General features: G+C 40.2%; 1 protein-coding gene across 1 annotated transcript in view; it reads right to left on the minus strand.

Annotated features, from left to right (window-relative positions):
• Positions 1 to 4122: 4122 nt before the first annotated feature.
• LOC122562489 (neuronal acetylcholine receptor subunit beta-3-like) overlaps positions 4123 to 12861 on the minus strand; it is a 44237-nt gene continuing 35498 nt past the window's right edge. The window contains exons 5-6 of the mRNA XM_043715327.1: positions 7916 to 8795; positions 4123 to 4810 (exon numbers count right to left, since the gene is read on the minus strand). Coding sequence (XP_043571262.1) covers positions 4652 to 4810; positions 7916 to 8795 — 1039 coding nt within the window. The 3' untranslated portion in view covers positions 4123 to 4651. The remainder of the gene's footprint in view (positions 4811 to 7915; positions 8796 to 12861) is intronic.

Genomic DNA, 12861 nt, shown 5'->3' on the forward strand with positions numbered 1-12861 from the left:
GGAGGTGGTGGGTTTCTTTTAGTGCATTAGGGCTTTGGAATGTGGTGGGTTTTTTCAGTGTGTCAGGGCTGTGAGATTGGTGGGGCTTTTTCGTGCATTAGGGTTGTGAGATTGGTGGGGTTTTTTCATGTATTAGGGCTGTGGGATGTGGTGGGTTTTTTCAGTGCATTAGGGATGTGAGATTGGTGGATATTTTCAGTGTATTAGGGACGTGAGATTGGTGGGTTTTTTCAGTGTATTAAGGCCATGAAATTGGTGACTTTTTTCGGTGCATTAGGGGTGTGAGAGTGGTGGAGTTTTTCAGTGCATTAGAGCTGTGAGATTGGTCGAGTTTTTCAATGCATTGGGTCTGTGGGAAGTGGTGGGTTTTTTCAGTGCATTGGGTCTGTGGGAAGTGGTGGGTTTTTTCAATGCATTGGGTCTGTGGGAAGTGGTTGGTTTTTTCAATGTGTTAGCGCTGGGAGGTTGGTGGGCTTTTTCAGTGCATTAGAGCTGTGAGATTGGTTGGGTTTTTCAGTGCATTTAGGCTGTGGGAAGGGATGGGTTTTTTTCAGTGCATTAGGGCTGTGGGTTGTGGTGGGTTTTTTCAATGCATTAACGCTGTAAGATTGGTGGGTTTTTTCAATGTGTTAGCGCTGGGAGGTTGGTGGTCCTTTTCAGTGCATTGGGTCTGTGGGAAGTGGTGGGCTTTTTCAGTGTATTAGAGCTGCGGGAAGTGGTGGGTTTTTTCAATGTGTTAGCGCTGGGAGGTTGGTGGGCTTTTTCAGTGCATTAGAGCTCTGAGATTGGTCGAGTTTTTCAGTGCATTTAGGCTGTGGGAAGGGATGGGTTTTTTTCAGTGCATTAGGGCTGTGGGATGTGGTGGGTTTTTTCAATGCATTAACGCTGTAAGATTGGTGGGTTTTTTCAATGTGTTAGCGCTGGGAGGTTGGTGGTCCTTTTCAGTGCATTGGGTCTGTGGGAAGGGGTGGGCTTTTTCAGTGCATTAGAGCTGCAGTGCATTGGGTCTGTGGGAAATGGTGGGATTTTTCAGTGCATTAAGGATTGTGTGATTGGTGTGGTTTTTCAGTGCATAGGGTCTGTTGGAAGTGGTGGGTTTTTTCAGTGCATTAGGGGTTGTGTGATTGGTGTGGTTTTTCAGTGCATTAAGGCTGTGGGAAGTGGTGGGCTTTTTCAATGCATTGGGACTGTGGGAAGTGGTGGGGTTTTTCAGTGCATTAGGGCTGTGGGAAGTGGTGGGCATTTTCAATGCATTGGGACAGTGGGAAGTGGCGGGGTTTTTCAGTGCATAAGGGGTTGTGTGATTGGTGTGGTTTTTCAGTGCATTAGGGCTGTGGGAAGTTGTGGGTTTTTTCAGTGTGTTAGGGCTGTGAGATTGGTGAGGTTTGTCAGTGTATTAGGGCTGTGAGATTGGTGGGGCCTTTCAGTGTTTTAGGACTCTGAGAAGTGTTAAAGTCAGTGAAGCAAGGATTTGTACAGCTAAGGCATTGGTCATTTCATCTTTTATAACTATACTAACACAGGAAATGTGGGTGGAATCAAATTTGGTAATAAACTACTGAAGATCTCAGTTTCAAAATAAAAAATGTTAAATATTATTGTTATATTGTGTGGTAGAAGTAAGAAATAGACTAGAGTATGTTCATAACATGAAATCACTTTATTTTACAGAAGTATGCTATACCAAATAGTGGAGGCTGCAGGTTGAGAGGGTGTTCATAGGTCAATAAAGCTGTGAAGAATAAAGTTCATAATATTTCAACATGCACGTGGAGACAGTGAAATTCTGACTTGGATTCCAACTAATTGTTTGTAGCTGGATCACTATAACATATTGTTAGTAATGCAAGAGTGGTGAAGTCAATGTTAATAGACCTTATGTTTCTCAATTCATAATTCTGTGAAAGTTGAGAAACATGAGGAATAATGTTGTGATTGTCAAGGGCTACATCCACTTCTCAATTTATTAAACAGACTAATTCCATAATGAATATTGCCTTTGAGACATCAGGAATGTGAATGGATTTGATTCTTCTTTTTTAACAAAGTAACCCACTATCCTTCCCAGTATCATTCGTTTGGCTGAACTGGTCCTCACCCTTAACAATTTCTCCTTCAAATCTTCCCACTTCTTCCAGAAGAAAGGGGTAGCAATGGGCACCTGCATGGGCCCAGCTATGCCTGTCTCTTTGTTGGCTACGTGGCTTCCATAGTTACACCAGCAACACTCCCCACCTCTTCCTACACTACATAGATGACTGAATCAGTGCCACCTCCTGCTCCTGCCAGGAGGTTGAGTAGATCATCAACTTGCCCAACACATTCCACCCCGATGTTAAATTCACCTGGACGATCTCTGACAACACCCTCTCCTTCCTGGACACCTCCATCTCCATCCATGATGACTGACTGAATACTGATATTTTTTGCAAACTCACCGACTCCCACACATACTGGCATTACACCTCTTCCCACCCTACCTCCTGCAAAAATGCTATCTCGTATTCCCAATTCCTCTGCCTCCACCATATCTGCTCCCAGGAGGACCAGTTCCACCACAGAACACACCAAATGGCCTCCTTCTTCAAAGACCATAATTTCCCTTCCCACATAGTTGAAGATGCCCTCCAACGCAACTCATCCACGGCCTGCACCTCTGCCCTCAAACCCCGCCCCTTCAACTGCAACAAGGACAGAACCCCCCTGGTTCTCACCTTTCACCCCATCAACCTTCGCATAAATGGCATCATCTGCCAACAACCATCAAAGTTTCACCTGTACATCCACCAATGTCATTTATTGTATCTGTTGCTCCTGATGCGGTCTCCTTTACATTGGGGAGACTGGACGCCTTCTCGCAGAGCGCTTCAGGGAACATCTCCGGGACACCTGCACCAATCAACCCCGTGGCCGAACATTTCACCTCCCCCTCCCACTCTGCCGAGGACATGCAGGTCCTGGGCCTCCTCCGCCACCACTCCCTCACCACCCGACGCCTGGAGGAAGAATGCCTCATTTTCTGTCTCGGAACACTTCAACCCTAGGGCATCAATGTGGACTTCACCAGTTTCCTCACTTCCCCTTACCCCAGTTCCAAACTTACAGCTCAGCACCATCCTCATGACCTGTCCTACCTGGCAATCTTCCTTCCCACCTATCCGCTCCACCCTCCTCTCCGACCTATCACTTTCATCCCCACCTCCATCCACCTACTGAACTCTTAGCTATCTTCTCCCCAGCCCCAGCCCCCACCCATTTATCTCTCCACCCCGAAGGCACCCTGCCTCTATTGCTGATGAAGGGCTTTTGCCCGAAACATCGATTTTCTTGCTCCTTGGATGCTGCCTAACCTGCTGTGCATTTCCAGCACCACTTTAATCTTGAACCATTATCACAGTTTAATTGTGATCATGTTGAGGCATAATGGCTCCTTGATCCATTATATTGCTGGCACATTGAACAATCATGGATAATGTCTCAAAGACACTTAATATAATTTCTTTGTACTTCAAATCTTTTTCTTCCTTTTAAGCCAGAAATATATTCAAACACTTTATATAGTGAACATAAGCATGTATCTCAAATGCTGAATAAGCAGTTTTCTAGTTATCAAGAAGTGATGTGGCTCCAATAATCATGCTGGATATTCTTTCATAATTCACAATAAAATAAATCTTCAAAATTCAAAGTGACCACGGCTGACTGATAAACAGTTGTGATATGAAACAAACGTTGTTAGAATATGCCAAAATTCAGCACATTCTGATACTTTTACATTTTACTATTCAAGCAAAGTATTTAGAATGAGATTTTATTGTGACACATATACAGTTGGTTGAGTGGTTACACTGTGGTCATAATTTGGACTTTGGAGTGTAAATTGTGGTGATTTTCAGAGAGGTTTGTCTTGCTTAATTTTCTGCTCAGCATAGTTTGCACATCACTGTACATAAAATCTGCCTTAAATAAATGGATTTAAATAGTGGCTAAGAACACAAAAGTAGAAATTGTTGGAAAAGCTCAGCAGGTATGTCAGTGTCTGTGGAGAGAATTTAAGTTTATGTTTCCAGTTGACCCAAAACGTTAACTCTGTTTCTCTCCATAGATGCTGACAGACCTACTGAGCTTTTCTAGCAATTTCTATTTTTGTCTCTAATTTACAACATCTGCAGTTCTTTTGGTTTTTATTTGCTTAGAACACAATATATTTCAGAAAGAACTGCATCAAAGTTGATGCTTTTATATGTTCTATCATGTCAAATTGCTTCTGTTTGACAAATACAGCTGAAAATGGGCTGATCAAAACAAAACAATTTTTTAATCACTGACTGGGAATAATCCTTTCTAAGTAGTTGAAAATAGACTTAAGAAGAAGAGCATGGAAGATCATAGAAACGAATTTTTTTCTGGATATAAATTATCTTTGAAATGCATCAACCTTTTGCACTGTTTTTACACATATTGGCAAATAGCACAGAGAAACCTGATACAACTTAATGGAACTTTTATCATGTATGAATAAAAGCGTTTTTCTGCGACTCCCAAATGATTGATTATTAAATCCCTTTCCTTCTATAAAATGTAGTTACATCTAATAGCAAATGGCATCTTAGCTAAACAGATCCAAATTGTCAATCTTGCAAACCTCAGGCTAAGTGTGATAGTTTGCACTGGGCGTTATCACAATGCTTGCCCACATTTGAAGTGCTGGAGCAAACATCAATACTGATCCTAGAATGGCTGCCAGCAAAAACAGCCACAAGAAAATCCGATCCAGGACCTGAGCTACAAATTTCCAGTCTTCCACAACCTGTGAAGAAAGAAAGAATGTTTAATAATGCAATGTGAGTAGTTATGAGTTTACCTGAGATTTACAGGTAGAAAAATGGAAAGAAAATTATATTGATGGCATGATTGTGTGATACATAGGGAGAAGGTCTAACATATAAATGGATATGAGGAACCTCGATTATCTGGCATTCGATTATCCAAATATTGGATTATTCAGCAAAATCGCAAGGTCCTGATGCCTGGTTAAACTATGTTATCTGGCATTCGATTAACCAAGCGAAATACTCCCCGCCTGTGTTTGTGGAAAATTGATGTTTCCCTGTATATAGCTTGATAGTTGATGAATTGAGCGTTTCAAAGGATATTAGTTTGGAAGGTAATGCTTGGAAGGTCAGCATTGATGAACTCTTGGACAATGCACACACTTTGAAAAACATTGATGTCTTTTCCGAACCATGCAGTCTTTTGTTGCCAAGATGACTTAATCATTGAACTCTCCACAAACTCTTTCAAATAGGATTCTCACATTTAATCTTTTAACAATTAGGGCACCTTTAGTTGAGTTCTGTGAAGTACAAGTTACAACAAAGTGTGAACTGCAGATTACACCAACAGAATCAAAGTTCAAAATGCTGAAATGTATGACAACCAAAAGCAGAAAATGTTACATGGGAGAGATGCATTGTAAGAGTATCGTCTATATGGTAAAGGGCTGTCGTGGTGAAGAGTGGCAATGCAAAGTCGGCAATGCAAAGTTATAGAAAAATGCATTATAAGCCATGAGAGTTGTCATGAATGTTTGTACAAAGGTAATAAAAAACAATATAAAACAAATATTATTTCACCTTGAAAATGCTTTATCCAACCAAAATTACAACTCATAAAATTCATGAAAGTTGAAATATAATCAAATTGAAAGCACAGTTTTGGTCTTTGGATTCTAAAATGTGAACATTCTAAAAGCACATGGCCAAAGGGCAACATTGACGTGATGTAATATAAGTGAGTGCACAACTGAACTGTTTGTCACATTTAAGTGTGCCATGTTACTGAAAAGGTTGGGAACCACTGTTTTAAGCCTTGCAAGCTCATCTCTAACCAATCACCTGCTAGACAAACATTGGTGAAGGAGTATTAAGAACATAGGTACATAAGGAACAGGAGCAGGAGTAGGCCATTCAGCCCTTCAAACCTGCCTGGCCATTCAACAAGATCATGGCTGATCTGTACCAAGCCATGAATCTATTATCATGCCAACTCAAAGTAACTGTCAACTCACTGATATTTCAAAAATCTATCTACCTCCTCTTTCAACATGTTCAATTATCTCGTCTGCTCAAGTCTCTTAAAGTAAACAATCCATGAAGACCTGGGAGAAATGATTTCCTCCCATCTCAGTTTTTAATGAGTATTCCCCGGGATATAAGAATAGGGAAGCCTTACTGCAACTGTACATGGTGTGGGTGAGACCACATTTGAGGTACTTTGAGTAGTTTTGGTCCTCTTTTTAAGAAAATATATTATTTCATTGGAGGCAGTTCAGAGAAGATTCACTAGGATGATCCTGTTATTGGAGGATTGTCTCATAAACAAAGGCTAAAAAGGTTGAAATTCTACTTACTGGAGTTTAGAAGAATGAGAGAAGATCTTATGGAACATATGGGATTCTTAAGGGGCTTGATAGGGTGAATGCTGAGAGGATTTTTCCGCATGTGAGAGGGACTAGAACCAGAGGGCAGACCTCAAAATAAAGGGGTGCCAATTTAATACTGGGATGTGGAGGAATTTCTTCTCTCATAGAGTTGTGAGTCTTTCAAACTCCTTGCCATAGACAGCTGTGGGGGCAGAGTCCTTGTGTATATTTAAGGTTGACATAGATTGGTTCTTGATCAGTATTAGAAACAAAGGTTATTGGAAAATCACAGGAAAGTGGAGGTGAGGAATATCAGATCACCCATGATCAAACTGAACGGTGGAGCAAGTGTAAGGCTCCGAAGGGCCTACTCCTGCTCCTCTTGCTATTACTTATGTTTCTTATTCTGTAAATATGTCCTGTAGATAAGGACATCCCCATTTGTGGAAGCATCTTCTCAACATCCACACTGTCAAGTCCCCTCACAATTCTGTAAGTTTCAATAAGATCAGCCCTAAGCTGTTTAGTCATTCTTGATAAGTTAACCTTTCATCACAGGAACCAGCCTAGTGAATCTCTTTTGAACAGCCTCCAATACCAGTATATCCTTTTTTAAATACAGGGTCCAAAACTGTACATGGAACGTTAGGTGCAGCCTTATCAAGACTGCATTATTATAACAAGAGTTCCTTTTTATAAACTACAAACTACAGACAATAAAAACTAAAACACTTCTGCATTTTTAATTACTTGCTGGACCTGCATACTAATGTTTTGTGAAACTTGAAAAGAACACCCATCTCCCTCTGTGCTACAGTTTCTCGCCAGTTACATAGTAATCTGCCTTTTGATTTTTCCTACCAAAGTTCATTACCTTGCAGTTTTCTACATTAAAATCCACCTGCCCAGCTTTTACCAGCACACTCAACCTATCTATATTCTTATGTCCTCATCCCAACATGCTCTCCCACCTATTTTTGTATTATCAGCAATTTGGACAATTTACACTCTGGACCTTCCTCCATATCGTTATTATAGATTGTAATGAATCCTTGTAGATCCTTGTAGCACCCCACCATTTATGTCATTCCAACCTGAAGAAGAAACGTTAATCCCAACTCTCAATCTTTTGTGTGCTAATCAATTTTAAACCCACCCTATTACATTAACCATGAGTTCCTGTCTAGTACAAAAACCTTTTATTTGGTACCTTGCTAAATGCCTTTTGAAAATCCAAATACTCCATTTCTGTGAAATTAAAAAGAAATGAGGAATTCCTTTAAAATTCTAGAATGAGACAGAATTACCTTTGGTGAAAGAAGAGTGAACACATCTGTTAAATTTTTAAAATCTTTATCGTTATTATATCCTAGACTCCAGAATTATTATATACAGCAATGAAGCTACAATGTGCACATCTTTAAATATTATTTTGTTTTGGAAAGCTCTGAAATGCACATTGTTGGCTTGTTACTATCCTAGTGCCCTTACCTCACGAATAGAATGCTCTTTCTTTATGTGGCTTGAGATGTATCTCACTGATTCAGCAGCCTTTTCTAAGATTGCGATCATTGCTGCATTTTCATCATTCTTCACCTTGTCGTGCTGATGTTTATCAAATGTTTTTTGCTTCACCTTCAGATTCTCACTTTTCGAACAGTGATAGCGATCAGTGTGGCCTCGCATACATAATAGTTTGGGAAGAGTTTGAAGAAAGAGTTTTTTCACCCACGGGGCCATGGGGTGGTAGGTGGTTGAGGATCGGTGATGGACATTTATCACAAAGACAGTGACAATGATTGAGAGCGTGACAAAGATCATAATAAAGAGCAAGTACTCGCCTATCAATGGGATGACTGTTGAGGAAGAAGGAATTATTTCTTCAATAAGCAAGAGGAAGACAGTTAGTGAAACCAGAACTGAGGTGGATAGAGATAGCTTCTCCCCTTCATCTGATGGTGAGTAGAAAACCAGTACAGTTAAAAGAGATAGACCAAGGCAGGGGATAATCAGGAACAATGTATAGAATAGAGGCAAGCGTCTCAATACAAAGGAATATGTGATAAATGGATATGAATGATATCCAGCCCTCCTCATTCCTTTCATTCCTGTAGCATTTAAGATTTCCCATTCTCCATTGTCAAAGAAATCCTTTCGGTCCACATCTTCATCCACCAATATGAGGTCAACCATGTTTCCATCATAGGTCCAGGATCCAAATTTCATTGAGCAGTTTTGTTTGTCGAATGGAAAAAATGTGACATCTATTGTACAGGAGCTTTTGTAACTTGCAGGAGGTGTCCATCTCACTGTCCCATTGTACTTCACAATTGCCTTAGTCATCACGGATACTTCAAACCTTCCATCTGCACTGATAGGCAATAAAGATACTGTTAGGATCATAGCTGATGTTATGACTGGGCAAGTCAATTCAAGAATGAAACCTGGCTTGACACCGTTTTTATTTAAATTAAACATGATGGTTATTTAGAGGTTTATTACACAAAAATAAAATAAACCAAGCTATCTAATATATAGAGTCAAAACGTGTGACAGTTGAAATGTACAGCAGGTCAGGCACAACCGAGGAAAATTAAAAATATGTAACATTTGGCTATAAAATATATACCTGAGTTGATTGCTGTACTGACAACAATTTGAATTTAATCATTCAGTTTAAATTATGCCCCAGGATACTAAAACCCAATCAAGTTTGACTGTATTGTTTTGCCAACATTGAACCAATGAAACAATCCAATGTTGGGGATATAAAAAAGGCAGGCATTTTGACAATCAGATAGAACAACTGCCATCAAGACAGAACCAAGAAATTGGCCTGGGCAGCCGCATCTTCTTTTGTAAAGACAGGTGTAAAGTATAATGTTTTCTTTAAAATAAGCAGTTGAGAGAAATGGGGACTTAGATTTGTGAATAGTTGGTGTTTAATGTTCACTTTCAGAGTTGAAGAATAAATTGATATTTGTTCTTTAAATAGTAAAATTTGGGAGTTATCTGTCAATCATATTTTAAAAGATTACGAGACGAGGTGAGTTTTTCTGTGTGTTTAGTTTAATTAACAGAGGGGTTTACTGCTGTGTCATAACAGTTTACAATCTAAACTTTTACACTAGGGTAACTGTGTTTGCCTTGAACTTTTCTATGTTCATCTCTCAGAGACAAAGTACAATTTGTTCTGAATTCAGTCAGGTCTCCTTCAAAACTGCCCCAAAGGCTTTCAATCCATTCAAAAGCAATCAATTCTTGCTTATTTTAAAGAAAACATTTTACTTTACGTCTGTCTTTACAAAAGATAATGATACTGCCCAGGCCATAGTGACAGAGGAGGAATCTCCATCACTACAAGGATTCAAATTTAATAAGGAAGAAGTCTTGGATACACGAATGGCAATTAAAGCCAACAAGATATCAGGACCAGATTAGATGCATGCAAGGATTTTGAAGGAAGTGAGGATGGTGATTTTGTGGGCACTGGCCATAGACTTCCAGTCCCCAGACTTGAGGGAAGTGCTAGAAGACTGGAGAATTGCAAATGTTATAGTCTTGTTCAAGAAAGATTATAAAGTTAATCCCAGCTATTACGTACTTGCCAGTTTAAATTTGGTGGAGTCTTTTGACGGCCAGGCTGTTGATAGAGTAAAGGTGTGGGAAAAGATCTGCTAGCCCACGATAGGCCCACAAAAGCAAAATTGGCCAAACCATATCAAAAACACCCAGAATTCCCAAGCAGGCTCACAAGCTAATTGAGACAGCATGCAGACAAGACAATACACTCTAAGCTCTCACTAACAATGACAAAGCACCACAAATATCTCAAAGCCCCAAGGGCAGTTTCACAACCCAGCAATACCAAAGCCACACAAAGAGCAGGTCAGACAGAAAGGCACCAGCAAGGACATGCTCCAGAAACGGCAATGAAAGCACCTGAACACTTCAGAGGAGACATTAACACCTACCTGTGAAGAGAAATGGAACCATCAAGACTGTCAGGATGTTGCATTGTGTGAAGGAACAGGACATTCATCCAATAACTGCTTTCCAATTAGCATCCTTGCAACTAGATTATTCCATTTCCAGATACATTGTAGTTTCTCATTTCTTAATCAGTCTCATTGTGCAGCATTATTGTAAAACTGGTCTTATCCTCAGCTCTGGGAAGAGAAATCTGATCTACCTGTACAGATTGTCAGTTCTATGTCAGCCTAGTCTGTTTCTCTTCCAGTGATATCGTTTGCAATACACTGTTTGTCAATTACACTTCAAGCTTTGTTTTGTGATCTATAACCCATTGGGTAAATTTCTCCAACAGTTTGGCGTAGTCGGCAGGATTCGATCCTTCTAGTGATATCGCTTGCAATAAACTGTCAATTTCACTTCAAGCTGCTGGCAAATTTCTCCAACAAAAGGAATAGTAGCAATGTGGGAACAAAATTGGCTGAGTGGTAGGAAACTGAGAATAATAGTCAATGATTATGTTTCAAGCTGGAGAAAAGTTTGTGGTGGAGTTCCGCAGTGATTGCTATCGGGATCCTTGCTTTTCCCGATGTATATTAATGAGCTGGAGCTTGCTGTGCAAAGGGCAATGTCAAAAGTTTGCAAATGACAAAGCTTGGAATCATTGTAAACTGTGAGTGGGATAGTGTGAAACTCCAAATGGACATTGCAATGGGCAGATAGGTGGCAGATGGAGTTCAGTGGAGAAAAAGGTGAAGTGATACATTTTGGTCAGATGAACTTGAAATACAATATAAATTATAGGGTACAATTCTAAAAGTGGGTACAGGAGCAGAGGGACTTAGGTCTATGTGTATACAAATCATTGAAAGTAGCAGGACAGGTAAAGAGGGTAGTTAATAGTATTGTTTGGCTACAACTTTTCCCATCAGTGTTTTATTCCAATCTCTCCAGTGCAGCTTCATTTTTGTCCCACTGACGCATTGACACATCAATTAACAACAACCAACCATTTGACAATGCTGTAAATAGGTAACTTCACAAAACTTAATTTCATGTCGTTGTTTCTGTAGGATGCAGAAAAATTCTACCTGCTGCTTGTGTTAGGAGCAGTCCCTCATGGGTCAGTTGCAGGGCGAAATGCCCATGAGTAAATCTGTTAGCAGCAGTGGAGTTACTGTGATTTTTGCAAATCTTTATCCTCTCATTGGGATTCTTTCTAAAGTGTGAGGCCCATACTGGAGACATTGCCTATGCAGATTACTACTGTACTTGTAAAATGACTGGAATCAATACTACTCCAGTGTCTACCAGGGTCATCTGATGCCAACTTGCAACAAAATGTGCAGTGCAGCATCCCTTGAGAAAACATGTAGGAGCAGATTGGAGTTCTTTTTATGGTACTAACTGCAGCAAGGTAAGTGAACACGATTAGCTTTAGAAATTTTGTGAATGAGTGAGTGGATGGGTAAGTGAGTGAGTAAATAAATGGCTGAGGTGGGCAAAGGGAGGTGCAAGTGAGTAAAATAGATTAATGAGAAATTGGGTGGCAAGTGGGGTGAGGCAGTTTAGGACGTGGGCCATAATGTGAGAGTAGTCAGGTGGTTGAGAGAGAAGTTAGGTCAGCTTGCCTTGGGTGGGCTATTCATATCAGAATTTTGTCAGTGCTCAGGAGAGTGGTCAAGTCAGGGGAAAGTAGGAGATGGGTGAAGTTGACTGAGGAATGGGGTCAGTTGTGTTGTCAAGCAGATGTTAGATTCAGATTAAAGCTTTCTCTCATTTCCTGAGTAATGATCTAGGTAAGCACAGCAGAGTTGATCTGTTCTCTGACTGTAGCTCTGGAGGGTCTCAAAGAGGAGGGGAATTATCCATCAGATTTTGAAAACTTTCCAGGCAACTCTCACATAGCTCTGCATGTCAGAACATTCACAGGGGTCCAACATACATCAGTCATACATCTGGATCTTTGATAGAGTCATAGGATCACACAGCATAGAAACAGGTCCAGCCAGTCCATGTCGGCCATAATCACAAAACTAATCCCACCTGCTTGCGTTTGGCCCATATACCTTCAAACATTTCTTATTCCTATATTTTAAACGTTTAAACTATACCTACATCCACCACTTCATCTTGAAGTTCATTCTACACATAAACCACTCTCTGTGTAAAACAAACTACCTCTCATATCTTCTTTTAAATCTTTCTCCTTGCACCTTAAAAATATGCTCCCAGTCTTGAAATCCCCCACTCGACGGAAAAGACACCTGTGATTCATATTATTTATACCCCTCATGATTTATCAACCTCTATAACGTCACGCCTCAACTTCCGACACACCCAGTGATAAAAGTTTCAGCCTATGATGATCTGTTGGAATGTTTGGCCCAATACTCCACCCACAGCACTAAAAAGACCATTACACACAACTCAGTGTTTTAAATACCCCACTTCCTACCTCCTTT

The sequence above is a fragment of the Chiloscyllium plagiosum genome, chromosome 2, assembly GCF_004010195.1.
Source record: "Chiloscyllium plagiosum isolate BGI_BamShark_2017 chromosome 2, ASM401019v2, whole genome shotgun sequence".
Taxonomy (NCBI): domain Eukaryota; kingdom Metazoa; phylum Chordata; class Chondrichthyes; order Orectolobiformes; family Hemiscylliidae; genus Chiloscyllium; species Chiloscyllium plagiosum.